This window comes from Crocuta crocuta, unplaced genomic scaffold (genome assembly GCF_008692635.1).
Source record: "Crocuta crocuta isolate KB4526 unplaced genomic scaffold, BGI_CrCroc_1.0 scaffold81, whole genome shotgun sequence".
Taxonomy (NCBI): domain Eukaryota; kingdom Metazoa; phylum Chordata; class Mammalia; order Carnivora; family Hyaenidae; genus Crocuta; species Crocuta crocuta.
In genome coordinates, this window is record NW_027527808.1 from 2802359 (window position 1) to 2817003 (window position 14645).

At 44.5% G+C, this 14645-nt stretch overlaps 1 protein-coding gene and 1 long non-coding RNA gene across 9 annotated transcripts in view; one reads left to right on the top strand and one right to left on the bottom strand.

Annotated features, from left to right (window-relative positions):
- The window catches only part of LOC144240144 (uncharacterized), a 40102-nt gene extending 39008 nt beyond the window's left edge, over positions 1-1094 (top strand). Inside the window, exon 3 of the long non-coding RNA XR_013337614.1 lies at positions 1006-1094. This is a non-coding gene — a long non-coding RNA (uncharacterized LOC144240144). The remainder of the gene's footprint in view (positions 1-1005) is intronic.
- Positions 1-14645, bottom strand: part of ZNF704 (zinc finger protein 704) — a 222244-nt gene that overhangs the window by 16255 nt on the left and 191344 nt on the right. For all 8 annotated transcript variants that reach the window (XR_013337601.1, XR_013337609.1, XM_077774371.1 and 5 more), the window contains 3 exons: positions 7765-7865; positions 3338-3605; positions 1034-1138 (listed from right to left, as the gene is read on the bottom strand). Coding sequence is in view for 6 of the 8 variants with exons in the window: in XM_077774371.1 (XP_077630497.1) it covers positions 1034-1138; positions 3338-3605; positions 7765-7865 (474 nt within the window). In the remaining 2 variants the exon portion in view is untranslated. The remainder of the gene's footprint in view (positions 1-1033; positions 1139-3337; positions 3606-7764; positions 7866-14645) is intronic.

A 14645-nucleotide genomic window follows, 5' to 3' on the forward strand; every position in this document is an offset into this window, starting at 1 on the left:
ATATTCAGCCTCTGAGTTCAGCTATTGATACTGCAGAGCCTTTCAGAAACAGACAACTGCACCACCAACACAAAAAGTCTTGATATATTTCTAACAGTTGCTGATCAACAGCTGCGAGTCTCTCCTAGTTTTCTAAAATGTCAGTCATCACACCTTTTTCACAGAGAAGTTGGGCTGGTCTGGGAGGTGAAATACATTGCTGAGGAGTTTACAAATCTCAGTTAAGAAATAGACTACTTCTTGGGAATACAAACTGGTGCAGACACTCTGGAAAACACTATGAAGGTACCTCAAAAAATTAAAAATAGAACTCCCCTACACCCAGCAATTGCACTACTAGGTATTTATCCAAGGGATAAAGGTGTGCTGTTTCGAAGGGACACAGCATTGCACCCCAATGTTTACGGCAGCACTATCGACAACAGCCAAAATATGGAAAGAACACAAATGTCCATCAATGGATGAATGGATAAAAAAGATGTGTATATATGTGTGTATATACACACATACATACACAATGGAGTTATTACTCGGCAATCAAAAGGAATGAAATCTTGCCATTTGCAACTACATGGATGGAACTGGAGGGTATTAATCTAAGGAAAATTAGTCAGTCAGAGAAAGACAAATATCATATGACTTCACTCATATGAGGATGTTAAGATACAAAACAGATGAACATAAGGGAAGGGAAGCAAAAACAATATAAAAACGGGGAGGGGGACAAAAACATAAGAGACGCTTAAATATGGAGAACAAACAGAGGGTTACTGGAGGGGTTGTGGGAGGGGCTAAATGGGGTGCTAAATGGGTGAGGGGCATTAAGGAATCTACTCCTGAAATCGTGTTGCAACACGTGCTAACTAACTTGGATGTAAATTATAAAAAATAAATAAATGATAGAAAATAAAAAAAAAAAGAGAGTACCTCTGGCATTCTGAGTTTTGCCTTTTTCTAGCGTGTTTTGACAATCTGTTCTCCAAATTTATGTTCATCTTTGACCAGGTCTCTGGCTTTTTGTTTTTCTACTTACTGGAATGCCTGTGAAGGTAACTGGAGGAGACTGCCAAGAAATGCTGAAGCTGCTGCCGTTGGGGGTGAACTTGGCCGACCCTGGAATGGTCACGGGGGGTGTGGCCTGTTACACAGAAAACAGAGCATTGTGTTGAAAGAACATTTTCCCTCAGAGTCTTAAGCCATCATTGCCTAGGTAGGGCCTCAAAAATGATTTCAGCTGTGTTAACAACTTAGACTAAATATCCAACAAGAGATTAGACATAGTCAAAGAGAATAGTTAGAAATCAACTTTTTATGTGTCTTTAGCAATCTAAGGAATAAAAAGTAAGTTTCTGATGATTTCTGAAGAGAGACTTTATTATACACACATATACCTATTTTAGGACATATACCTATTTTTGTGAAAAACCCCATGGCTTGCTATCCAGTTGGGAAACAGTTTTATACAGTGATGCTGTGTGCGTAAATTGGTGCAACATTTCGGGAGGGTAATTTTTAAATTTTTATGAGTATGTTTACTGCAGAACTATGTATTATGCAAAAAACTGGAAATGTAAACGTCCAATAATAAGGAAGGGGGTAAGTAAATCGCAATATACCCGCAGAGCCTGGTGTTACTGACGAATACTCACTGGCATGAGAAAATGCTCATTCTGTATTAAATGGCAAAAACAAAGCACAATAGAAACAGTGCTACAATAAATTCCTTTTTTAAAAAAACGAGTATACATATACACACAGAACACAAGGAACGCACTGAAGGACGTATAAAAGTATTAACCAAGGGCCTTTCTTCTTGTTGAGATTAGGGGATGAATTTTATTTGCTTGTGTTTTCAATACTTTCTACGCTGAACACTTCTAATGTCTGTAAACAGTAAAACACCAATACTGTGAATCAGTGGTTTGGGAAGGACCTTTCAGATCACTGACTGCATGTTCCTACTGAGCAAAATGGTTTTAGTTGATTCAAGCCCATGATCTCGAGCCCGTGTTTCTAAATGGAGCACTGACAGACAAGAACAAAGAAATTAATTATTCTCTTTGACCAACATAACAAGAGTCAGGAGTGAAATTTATTGCCTCAACTCCTTTAATAATTAGCTCTATTTCATTGCTCTTGAGTGTAAGTCTACTACATAAGTGTCTGAAATCTTCCTCTGCAGCTTTAGTTTTTCTAATTATAAATACAGGCAGTGGCCGTGGTTTGGTAACTGGCACCACTGGAAAATGTCTTGGCAACACAGAGCAAGAGCCATAAGCTGTTCGCCTTAGATCCTCTGACTCAATAATGAGTCTTCTGGAAATTCAGAAGGGAGAAAGAAAAGTACTGGCACAGACGTTTCACAGTCCAGTTACTAATGATAGTGGAGAAAGTGGAGAGACCAAAAAGTAGATGCCTAACAATAAGAGAACAACTAAAACAATTTGGTGCTTCGATTTAATCGAATACTCTTCAGTTATATGGAAACTGCTTATAAAACAAGGGTAGGAGAACACAATTAACAAGTACAGATGGGAGATTTTTTAAAAATGTTGCATAAAGCAGTTGAGAATTATGGAAAAGATGTTTTCTTAAAAAGCTGAATATTCGGAAATGTCATTAAAACAAATCAATGTTTCTTATTTTATTTTTTTAACGTTTATTTATTTTGGAGAGACAGAGCATGAGCAGGGGAGGGGCAGATTCACAGAATCTGAAGCAGGCTCCAGGCTCGGAGCTGTCAGCACAGAGCCCGACACAGGGTTCGAACCATGAACCACGAGATCATGACCTGAGCTGAAGTTGGACACTTAACCCACTGAGCCACCCAGATGCCCCAAGGATTTACATTTCCAACAAGTTCCCAGGTGATGCTGACACTGTTGATTTGGGGAACACCGATAATCACTGCCCTGATCTGTGAGAGTTCATTACCAATTCAGAAGGCAGGGCATGAAATCCCAGATCCGGGGAGCAGGACAATTCTGCCATTGTGACAAAGCTTTTCAGTGCTCACCTTTACATTTGTCTATTTATTTTTGTGTAACAGATCGTGTGCCAGCCACGCTTCGGAGGGCTTTACAATATTAAGGATGCTATCCTTATGAACAACCTCTAAGGGACTGGCTCTTCAGTCAGTATCGGGGAATCCAAGAATTCATAGGGGCCCATCTGGGTGAGATCTGGGCTTTCGAAGGAGAAGACAGAACAAACTCAGCTACCGGGCTCCGTGTGTGATGCTGTTTCTCTACCGGGTTACTCTTTCCTCACAGGTCAGAACACTACTGCTTTTGGTCAGGGGTCAAAGTGATTACTCTCACAGTCCTTTGCAAGTCACCTGGTAAGCATGGTCGGCGTGCACGAGGTAGAGGGTGGTGGGAGCTGAGCGGCTCAAGGGTGTCATCAGTTTCGTCTCAGTTTTGGCACAAGGAGCTTCCGTTCGGCTTGAATCTGGGATGGGGAAAGTAGGCGGCGAAGCCAGGGGCTGAGAAGGTGAGACGGGGGCCAGGCTGCTCAGTCCGTCTGCCACGGAGTCTGTGTTGAGCTTGATCTCAGTATAGTAGAAGTCCTCTTCTCCATCACTGTAGTCGGAGTCCCCAACGCGTCTAGAGTGAAGGAGACAAGATTACACAAACCCCGTTTGCTTTCTTGCCTTGACATCTTGCACATGCTGTTCCCTCTGTCTTGTCTGCCTGGCAAACTCTGACTCCACTTCCAGGGAGGCCTTCTTGACCTCTTAAAACAATTCAATCAATCAATCAATCAATCAAATTATTCAACAACAATTTATTGAGAATCTATTATGTCCAGGCACTTTTCTAGGGTCTCCTGATACCAAGGTGAACAAAGCACGGGCTATGACCCGTTGGAACTTACATTCTAGTGGGAGAGGCAGACACGAACCCCAGAGGGAAATGCAAATTGACTATATCAGGTAGTGATAAATCCAGAAAGAAAAATTAAGCAGATTTAGTGCCCTGTAGCAGGGTAACTGATACGGGGAAGGCATTATTTTAAAGAGAGTGTTTGAAGGAAGTCCCTCTGAAGGGTGACATTTGAGCAGGGACCTGAGTGACGTGAGGGAGAAAGCCTCGCCAGAAGGAGTGGGAAGATCACGCAGTGAAGAGCAGCACGCGGCCCCGGGGTGGGCAGGTTCACAGGTCTCCACAAAGGGCAGGGAGGCCAGCCCAGTGGCTGGTGCTCTGGGCACCGGGGACAGTGAACAAAGGCAGGGTCAAGTTCGCATAGGGCTGTGTAGGCCATGGAATGGCTCTGCATTTTATTCTCGGTGTGGCCGAAGTCTGGGATGGCAGGAGGAGAGGAGGCTGTGAGAAACCTAAGTCACTTTTTAAAAAGATCACTCTAGCTGAGGCACCTGGGTGGCTCAGTCCCTTAAGCATCCGATTTCACCTCAGGTCATGATCTCACGGTTGGTGAGTTTGAGTTTGAGGCCGCTTGGTGAGGTCCACGTAGGGCTGTCCGCTAGAGAGCCCGCTTTGGATCCTCTGTCTCCCTCTCTCTCTCTGCCCCTCCTCTGCTCACTTCTCCCCACCCCCAATAATAAATAAACATTTTAAAAAAGGATCACTTAGGCTAACGTATGGAGAATAGTGGACAGAGGGCAAGGGCAGGAGGCCAGAGAGGAGGCTGTTCTCGCTTTGCAGTGTCTGGAGACCGGGTGGTGATGGAAGTGACCAGAAGTCAAATTGGGTTTGTTGAAGGTTAGGCATCAGGACTTAACTCCTAACTGCTAGATCCTCGATGCTCCCTTTGAAGTGTATTCATTCTGTTTAATTCACTTTATTTCATTATTTGACACATTTCTCTAATCTTTTTAAACCCTCGTCACCTCCCTAACACCGTGATTTCGTTCTCCACGCATAGCGACGTATCTGTCATAGAGTAGGTGTCTACTCAGTGTTGAAGGGATGAAGCTGATGTTGTAGCACAGAGATCATGAGGACGAATCCTGGCATCAAGTTTCCTAGGTTCAAATCCCAACACCCTCTAGCTGTGCCTGGGATTCAGGCAGCCTTCATGGATACTGATAAGATGGGGATAATCACAGTGCCTCTTACTGAGAGGTTTAAGCAAATAAATATACAGGGTGCAGAAGTGTAAGTACTAAGTGCTTATTAAATTAAAGTAACGCTGATGTTAAAAGGCTTCAATTTTTACGATCAGCCAGAAAAGTATCTTCTTGGTGCTTTCAGAGTTCTCCCCGAGACACGGGAAACTGTACTCTTCCACAGAAAGTTATGAGTAAAACGAAATAACTGTCCATAACCTTAGACAAGACTTATTCGATTTGTCAATTTCTAAAGAAGTGGTGTACACCCAGCAACCTGGTTTTATAGGACGGCCTCTGTTTACCTCCCTTCTAAGAGGTATCCCCAAATTTCTAGAACATATCTACCAGCAGTAGATCACTGACTTGGAATCAACTTTTTCCCCCACTTACAAGCCCTATACAGAACCTAAAATAAAAAGCTGTCCCTCGCCTTGGCCTCTCTGCTTGGTCAAATCAGCGGCTTCCCTCAGCCTTGCCCCATTTCCCCTGAGCTCTCAGGCTGAGGCGTCCGGGGAGGAATCTGTATTCTACCAGGTCTGGCAGGGCTTGGCTTTCTGACAAGCATACCATTAAAGACCCCAGAGAGTGGGCCCAAGAATGTGTGCCTGTTCTATTCCTGTCCCCGCTTCCTTTCCAGTAAAGGGCAGGCCAAGTTGCTACTGGCTGCTGAGCGCTACTAATAGACACATGGGCCTGGGGGAAATTGTGTGTCCCACGTGGGGATAAATCAAGATCAGCCCCTGGTGTGCAAGAGCGGAGTGCGGTTTAAGAGAAAAACACCATACTTCTTCAACTCCTCGTGTGCACTGTGGCAATACCGGATGCGATCTATGTTTTGGGGGGGCTGTGGTATGCTCCCCTCCCTCCCTGCCAGCCAACACTCATTAGAACTATTCTATCATCCTACATCCTAACTGAGCTCCTGGATTAAGGCAAAGGTGATTTCCCTCTCCCAGGCCAGGCGGGAGGTTGGGCTCAGGCCTTGGAGTCCTGCTAACCCGGGCCCTTTCCTGTGCAGCAGCTGGTGGGGTGGTGAATCCTCATTCACCAAGGCAATTTTNGTCGGACGCTTAACCGACTAAGCCACCCAGGCGCCCCTCACCAAGGCAATTTTAAAAGCACAGAGTAAAAACGGAATCCTAGGGAAGCAAGTACAGTGGCTGCATTCTGAATTTTACCTACCATGAGAGCAGCCCTGGGAGCTCAACGAGAAATCGTGAGATGCCACTCACAGTCTATAAATACATATACATGGCGTGTGCTGCTGCGAGGTACATGAATTGAATTGGATTCAATTTTCTGGGCAGATGGACTTTAAAACAAATACCCTAGCTCCTGATTATAGCTTTGGGAAGTTTCTTCCTAAACCTTTAAATAACTCTGAGCTATTTACATCAGGACTTGTCCTGACAATGAGGTTTGAGGGGAGACACTGCAGAATTTCCTTCCCAGGGGCTTCAGCAACAGGAACGAGGGCCTTCTGCCCTGCAATGTTTCGGTGCGGTATTTCTTGGAGGGCGAAGCCCCTCTGGTGATGGGGAGCAGAAGCCTGGCCTTGCTGCGCTACACACGCGGTGCTTGGTGACTTTCTGTGCGCTGTGCCCTGGAAGGGCGTGGCTGTGTCCCCGGACAGCAGCACTGGGGGCGTGTGCCAGCTCCCTGCCTCTCACCACGGTCATTGCAGAAGCCCGCCTGCACAGATCAGCACAATCACCTCCGAACCCATTTTTGTTTTCTTTTTATACCACTTTTTTAAATGGATGATGCATTCCCTAAATTTATCCCTTGTTGGGCAGAGTGACTGTAGTGTTTATTTCTCAGCACTCATCTTGTTGAAAGGACGTCTTTGTCCAAGCACTTGGGGACTTGGTCATGCGTTTTGATTTGCGTTGTGCACACTGATATGACTTACAGCCTCCCAAGGTCCCTTCTAAGTCTGAGGTCCTTGAGCAGGAAAGACCCAGAGAGTAAAGGATCAGACTGCTGAATGCCCACTGTCCCTCTGGTGTGGCTCCTAATCACTGCTGTTGGAAACTTTGTGTTCTCTTTCCTTAGAAAGGTTTTTCTATAACACAAAGAAATGCATAGATTGCACAAATAAAGGGCTTATTTGAAAATGAAGGAGCCAAAGCCATCAGGCATCATGAGAATAGAAACCACAGTGCTGACTGACACAGTGGTTCTCAACCCTTTTTAGGATACATACAGATACATATATATGCTTTTGAGGCTCAAAGTCACCAATCCTCTCCACTGGAAAAAAAGTGCACATTTGATTTGACAGTTTCAGGGGGCCCAAGGAACCTACCTTACCCTAGTGGTTTATACTTTATAAATAACTCTCGGGTACATTTTATTTTTGGACCCTTACCCATGACCTTGCTGGGCTGATATTACTATTAGCCTCATTTTCAGACGGAACTGAGGCTCTGAGCAGTGACTTGCCTAATATCACTTAGTAAGTAAATTAGAGAGGGCTCTGCAGGTTCAAATCCACGTGCTTTCCACCGTGCCACGTTGGCCTGTGTTATCTGAGTGGCCCTCTCCACAGTGATTAGAAGACCAAGCAAGCCCAGTCTCTATTCCTGTACGGAGAACTTTTAAGGCATAGTGTGGTATACAATTTGCATGCAGGGGGCCTTACACTGAACTCCTGGAGACGGCCTCAAGCTCTGAAGGGAGGGTTGCCTTACCCAAGATGAATGGTCCGTATGTGTTTCTGGATACCTGCTGCTGTGCTCAGCACTTTCCCACAGTTTTTCCAGAGGCATTTGAACATCACCTTCATAGAATTCTGTAAACAGGAGAGAGTAAGATTAAAATGAAAACTAACCCATCAATATTTTCTTTCTGTCATCCCCAATACATTCCCCCCCGTTCATTAGAAAAGTAACAACTTCCCACCACCTTTACTCTAACTCAGCACACCATTCCAGGAATCACCCCCCCCCGCCCCCCAAACTGGGGAAAATCCTGGTGATCTCAGACATTTTCCTGCATCCTTCACAGATGCCCAGCTCCCCTGAATATTTAGTTCAGTTTCATTAAGGTGGTCACAGTGGTGTTAATAACTGTATCTAACATCAATTGAGCACTTACCACGGCCAAGTGCTACTAAAAAGAGTATCTCATTTAATCCTAAGAGATGGATAACCTTATAACCACTATTTTATAGATTCACAGAGAGCTTCAGTACATTGTGTCCAGTCAATAAACCAGCTACTAGCAAAGCTGGGAATCCAGGGAGTTCAACGCCAGGAACTGCCCCTTTCACCAGGACACAATGCCACCTTTTTTTTAAAAGGGTCTCAGCATTTTCTCAAAATAGTTCAGCACGGTGACTGAGAGCACTGATTTTGGATCTACTTTCTCAAGTCCTTAGTTTCCTTATTTATCAAGTTGGAACAGCAATAGTACCTGTCTCCTACGGTTCTTATGGGATTAAATGAGGTCATGAAAGTGAATCATTTAGCACAACATCAACAGGAATAACTATTCAACCAATGTTGTTATGGTGTTATTATGATTATACTTCCTGAAATGAATTTGACAGGAAATTAGTTTTCTCCTGAGAGGGTCCTTGTCATTAAGATGCTGCTGCTTTGCTGATTGTTCCCATGACCGTGGTGACTGTCACTTCTGTGTGCTCATCAAGCCCCGTTTCCTTTTCCTCCTGGGCACACAGCTAGACCTCATTTCCCAGCCTCCCCTGCAGTCAGGTGGGGTCATGTGACCGGATCAGGACTAATGGGATGTGGGCGGAAGTGATGTATATTCCTCCTAAGACTTGTCCCTAAACTACTTCCCAGTGCCTCCCAGCACAGGCAGCGGACCAGATGCAGGGGACACTTGAGGACTGAGGGACGGCACAACCACTCGATCAGGGGTTCTTAGACTTCTCCTCTTTGCTATGAACCCTTTTGTCAATCTCATTAAACCTACGGACCCCTTATCAAAGTAGCGTTTTTTTAAAAAAACACTCGAAACGCACAGAATTACAAAGAAAAGCAAGTGTTATTGAAATATAGTTCCCAAAATATTAAAAATATTTTGTGATATGGTACTGTATATGCTCTTTACTTAACATAAAAAATAACAAATCTTGAAGTGAGTCTTAGAACAACCATAATTTCAAAGTAGTGGTAAGCCTAAATGATATTTCATGATAGCTCCTAAAGTTATAACGTGATATGAAAATATCTATGATTTTTATTGGTAGTAAAGTCACAGGCGGCACTAATACTGTGGTTTGATGCCATCAATCATAATTGCAGGAAATGCTAAGTTACCGTTAAGAGGTTAATGACAATAAAGAAACACTTTTCCCCATTCCAAGTTCACAGACCCCCTGAATTGTGCCCACCCTCTCGGCACCTGTAGACTCCAACTTAAGAACCCCTGCATTAGGAGGAAGGAGCCTGGGTCCCTAGAGGACTGTGTGGAGCAGCGATACTGCCTTCACCACTCCCACTGACCTGACTGGGCTGTGACACACAAAATGTTAAGTGGTGTTAAGCCACTGAGATTTGGAAATAGGCCGTTACAACAGGAAGCCTACCCTTACCAGTAAGCACAGTAGTGGTGATACCTGCCCTGAACTGATGAAACTGATGTAGCCTTGTTAGGAGTCTGGTTAGACTTCTGCCATCAAGTCCTTGTGGGGTCCACCAGTATACGCCCTGTTCCGTGGAGCAGTCATTTACACATTTAGAAGATGACCTATTCAGGTATTACTGATGGGATTAGTATCCTGATCCAGACAGCCACCCTCACGGAAGACTTTTTCTGTTTCTCAATTGAAAAGACCCTTGGAAACTTCCAGAACTGAGGAGTATTCTTGTGTGTTGGGGAATGGTCACTTTCAGCATAGCAAGTGGAGGGCAGACCACAGCGGCACACAGCTCCCGTGTGCTAGAGCAGATCAGCAACAGCAGGAGGAGCCCAGGCGCCCTGTGGGCCTTGTGAGCCCAGGCGCCCTGTGTTCCAGAGGCTCCGCCCACGTGGCTGGCATTCATGGCACAGCACCCTAGCCATTCCTGTCTCAGCACCCAGTCTTCACATAGAGGTGAATGGGGATGCTGGCCGTGGTAGTGGGCAGGGCTGAGCTGCACAGCAGCTGAAGCTACAAGGAGCTGGAATGGGAGCTGAGGAGGGGCGTGAACGAAGCTGAGAAGCAAACATATACTTAGGAGACTTTGTTGTTACTTTTAAAAGTTTGTTTATTTAACGTATTTATTTATTTTGAGAGAGAGAGAGAGTGCGCGAGTGAGCAGGGGAGGGGCAGACTGAGGGAGAGAGAGAATTCCAAGCAGGCTTTGCACGAACACCAATGTGCACTGACATCGATGTGGGGCTCAAACTCACAAACTGTGAGATCATAGCCTGATCCCAAATCAAGAGCGGATGCTTAACTGACTAAGCCACCCAGGCACCCCTGAATGGGATGGTATTAAAGACGAGTGACTGGGGCGCCTGGGTGGCTCAGTCGATTAAGCGTCTGGCTTCAGCTCAGGTCATGATCTCACACTTCGTGGGTTCGAGCCCCGCATCAGCCTCTGTGCTGACAACTAGCTCACAGCCTGGGGCCTGCTTCAGATTCTGTGTCTCCCTCTCTCTCTGACCCTCCCCTGCTCATGCTGTCTCTATCTCTCTCTCAAAAAAAAAAAAAAAAAAAAGACGAGTGACTTCCATAGCTAGGCAAATTGTTGTTCTGGTTTGAATATGTTAATTTAGAGATACCTACTATAGATCAAGAGAAGGTGGCAAGTAGGACACTGGACATATGAGCTTGGAATTTAGGGAAAGTCAAGGCTAGAGATGGAGATTTGGAGTCAGGAGCCAAAGGATCACTTAAAAATTAGGTCTGGATGAGATCATCTAGGCAACAATGAAGGTAGAGATAATTGGAAGGCCCAGGACTCTGCAGCATCCAGTATTACTGGAGATAGAGCAGGAGCAGTGAGAGGGAGAGAAAGAGAGAGAACCAAGACAGTATGGTATTACTGCACAGTTAGAAGACTGTTCAAGAAGGAAGATGTGGCCAACTGTGCTGAACAAGGACTGGGAAGAGTCCTATGGGTTCGATACACGGTGGCTGTCAGTGGCCCAGACAAGAGCAGGTTTCACAGAGTAGCAGGATGGAAGTCACACGCCATGGCTGGAGAATAAGTGGGATTTAAAGAAGTGGAGAGAGGGGCACCTGGGTGGCTCAGTAGATTGAACGTCCAACTTTTAATTTCAGCTCAGGTCATGATGCCAGGGTTGTGGGATCAAGCCCTGCGTTGGGCTTCACACTGAGTGTGGAGCCTGTTTAATATTCTCTCTCTCTCTCTCTCTCTCTCTCCCCCCCCCATGCTTTCTCTAAATAAGAATAAATTTAAAAATAATAAAGTGGAGACAATAAGTGCCACCCTTTTCAAGAAGGGTGGCTGATATGTGAGCAGTGAATGGAGAGCTTGTAAAGATCAGTCGTGCTAAATTGAGTTTTTATGCTGATGGGCTCAGCTGCAAAGGAAGAAGAGATGGACAGTGTAGTCGAGATACGGGGAATAACCACAGGGTGAGGTCCTGCAGAAGAAAGAGGCTTCGGCATTAGCACTCCCGCCCAGTGGAAGGGTTGCCCTGAAAAGAAAGACCAAGTGATGGATGTAGATTCAATTAGTTTGCCGATTAAAAAAAAAAAAGGCATTCCTGCCTTAATGCTTCTAATATTTCAGTGAGGTAGGAAGTGAGGTCAAATCTAGGGGGTAAGTGGGGAGGCTGCGTAAGAGCAGAGGAGGCTGAAATGGTTGCTTTAGAGACTGGGAAAGGGCCAGGCAAGGCACGTGATACTATTTTCATAATCATGGTGGGGGAGGGGGAAGCAAGAATCCAAGGAGTTAGGAAACTTATCCAGTGTCATTTGATGGTTCCTACCAATTGGCCAGTCAGTTAAATATCATAATTAATATAACAGTATTACACAACTTACAGAGCCAAATTCCTTCTACATCTTAGGATTTTTTTTAAGGGTTCAAATTGCTGATTGTTTTAGGAAATGACTATCTCACTGGTATTTTTGTGCCATAACAAGTATTATTTATACGATTGCTGTTCCTAGTCCTTGCAGTAAGATGTCAAGCACTTTTTTTTCCTTTTAGAGAGAGAGGGAGCATGAACAGGGAAGAGGGGCAGAGGGAGAGAGAGAGAATCCAAAGCAGGCTCCACGCCCAGCACAGAGCTCAACATGGGGCTCAATCCCATGACCCTAGGATTGTGAACTGAGCCGAAATCAAGAGTTGGATGCTCAACCACCTGAGCCACCATGCACCCCAAACACTTGTTTTTTTTTTTAAATTGGTACGTAGTAAAACTTAGTACAAACTGTAGAAAAATAAATATCATTGGTATAGTATAACTCCTTTCCTTAGGTAGGAGGAAACAGCTGATTTGAGAGCTATCAAATCCAAAACTAACAATGAAGCTGACCAATAAATAGCCTCTCTAAATTCCTTGGAATTAGGATAACAACCAATTCCAATTGTTTTGAGTATCATCTCCTCAAATACACTCTCTCGAAGGGTTCCACAGAAATCTGTTGCCCAAAGAAAATGAGATAATGGATATGAAAAATGATCAATTTTGCTTCCTCCTGGCTTTTTTCTTTTGCTGGGCTTCTAAGAGACACAGGATGGGCCAAATGGTGTTTATCATGGTAAGCTCTCTGAGAGTAGGAGGCATGCCTTCTTGCCCAGCACGCTACTGCTGTGTCTAGCATAACTTATTAGCATTAATAATGTTAATCAGCAAATTACTTTTGCTGTGCTGAATCTTGGGAAAGTTGCATTTTGGGGCCCACGGCAAGAGCCATATTTGAGGCATCTTAATTTACTGAAGCATTTGGGAAGTTACTTAGTAAATAATCTATGTTCAAAGAATGTGTGAACACAATGTTGAAAAGAATATTATTCTGTGGAATTCCAGAAGATTTCCCAGTGTGATTACCACTCGATGATCCTACCTGGTTGTAAATGAACTTCTTAGTATAGGCCCATGGCAGGCCTGGTGCTCACTGAATTATAGATGGTTTTCTCTACACTCAGTACTTTTTTCTTCCAGCCTTACACTGCTAGGTACTCGAGGAAGGTCTAGGTCCACCAGAAGGAAACAGGAAAAATGACTGTCTAATTTATGATGATTTGGGTCAGCATAAGCAGTTGGGAAGACTTTATGCGTATTACACTCCAGAAGCATAAAGAAAGTTCCTGCTGATTTGCAAGGTGGTAACAAATGCAAACTCAGAAACATAATTACATATAGTGGGGAGGAGACCTTTATCTGTGTTTGGGGAGGGGGCACCTCAAACTCTTTCACACAGGGAAAGTTCTGCTTTTTCCTCTACCTCTTCTTTTGGGCATTTCCTTTGAATAATATCTTTCATTCATTCTCTCATTTTATCCCTGCCAGAACTCTGCCCTCATCCTTCACCCATGCACAGGCATGCGCTATCTCTAAATTTAAGAGGAAAACAGATGAAGCTTTGAAAATGTCGATCATTTTGACCCAGTTCAACTCTTAGGGGCTCTATCCTAAGAAATGTCTGCAGAGATGTGTATGAAAATGCTCAAGGCACTGATTTTTAGACTAGCGGGAAATCAGAAATAATCTCAAGGTTGCTGAGGGGATTATCAGATGATTGGTTTAATTAATTCCATACAAGTGAATATTAAGGAACCTTAAAAATGAAGTTGTAAGAAAAACTTCTTTGATGTAAAAAACAAGCTCCCAGTGTAATAAGGGAAATGTGGATACTTATTCTTTGTCTCCACAGGCCCGGACCACTCCCTCCTCCACCCTGCTCAGTGCCTGGAAGCCGTCCTTCCGTCCGTCCTTCCTTCCTTCCTTCCTTCCTTCCTCCCTTCCTTCCTCCCTTTCTTTCTCTCTCTCTCTCTCTCTCTCTCCTCTCTCTCTCTTTCTTTCTCTCTCTGTCTCTGTCTCTCTCTCTCTCTTTCTTTTCTTTCTTTCTTTCTTTCTTTCTTTCTTTCTTTCTTTCTTTCTTTCTTTCTTAATATTTATTGTCAAGTTGGTTTCCATATAACACCCAGTGCTCATCCCCACAAGTGCCCTCCTCCATGCCCATCACCCCCCTCTCCCTTCCCCCACCCCATCTGCCCTCAGTTTNTAACACCCTCAAGGTCCATCCATGTTGCTACACATGGCCAGATTTCATTCTTTCTCATTGCCATGTAGTATTCCATGGTATAGATAAACCACATCTTCTTGATCCACCTGGATGACTTTGGCCAATGCGAGGACTGACAGGAGGAGGGGAGGGGAGAGAAGAGACTGAAAGGCAACAGGGTATGGATACCCACAGCTTCCTGTCTGCCTGGCCACAGGTGGGCAATGGCTCCATTTCTTCTCCAAAAACTAACATGTCTGTTGGTATTTTCAGAGTTTTGGCGACCCCCTGGGTTCTGGAAACCCCTCTGGTTATTTGCCTATTCAGGCTTAGGGGTGGTAATGTTGTTAGCTTTTGGGATGTCCCCTAACCCTGTCTACACCTTTGTCCATAGCTTCCTCATTAAACGCTTCT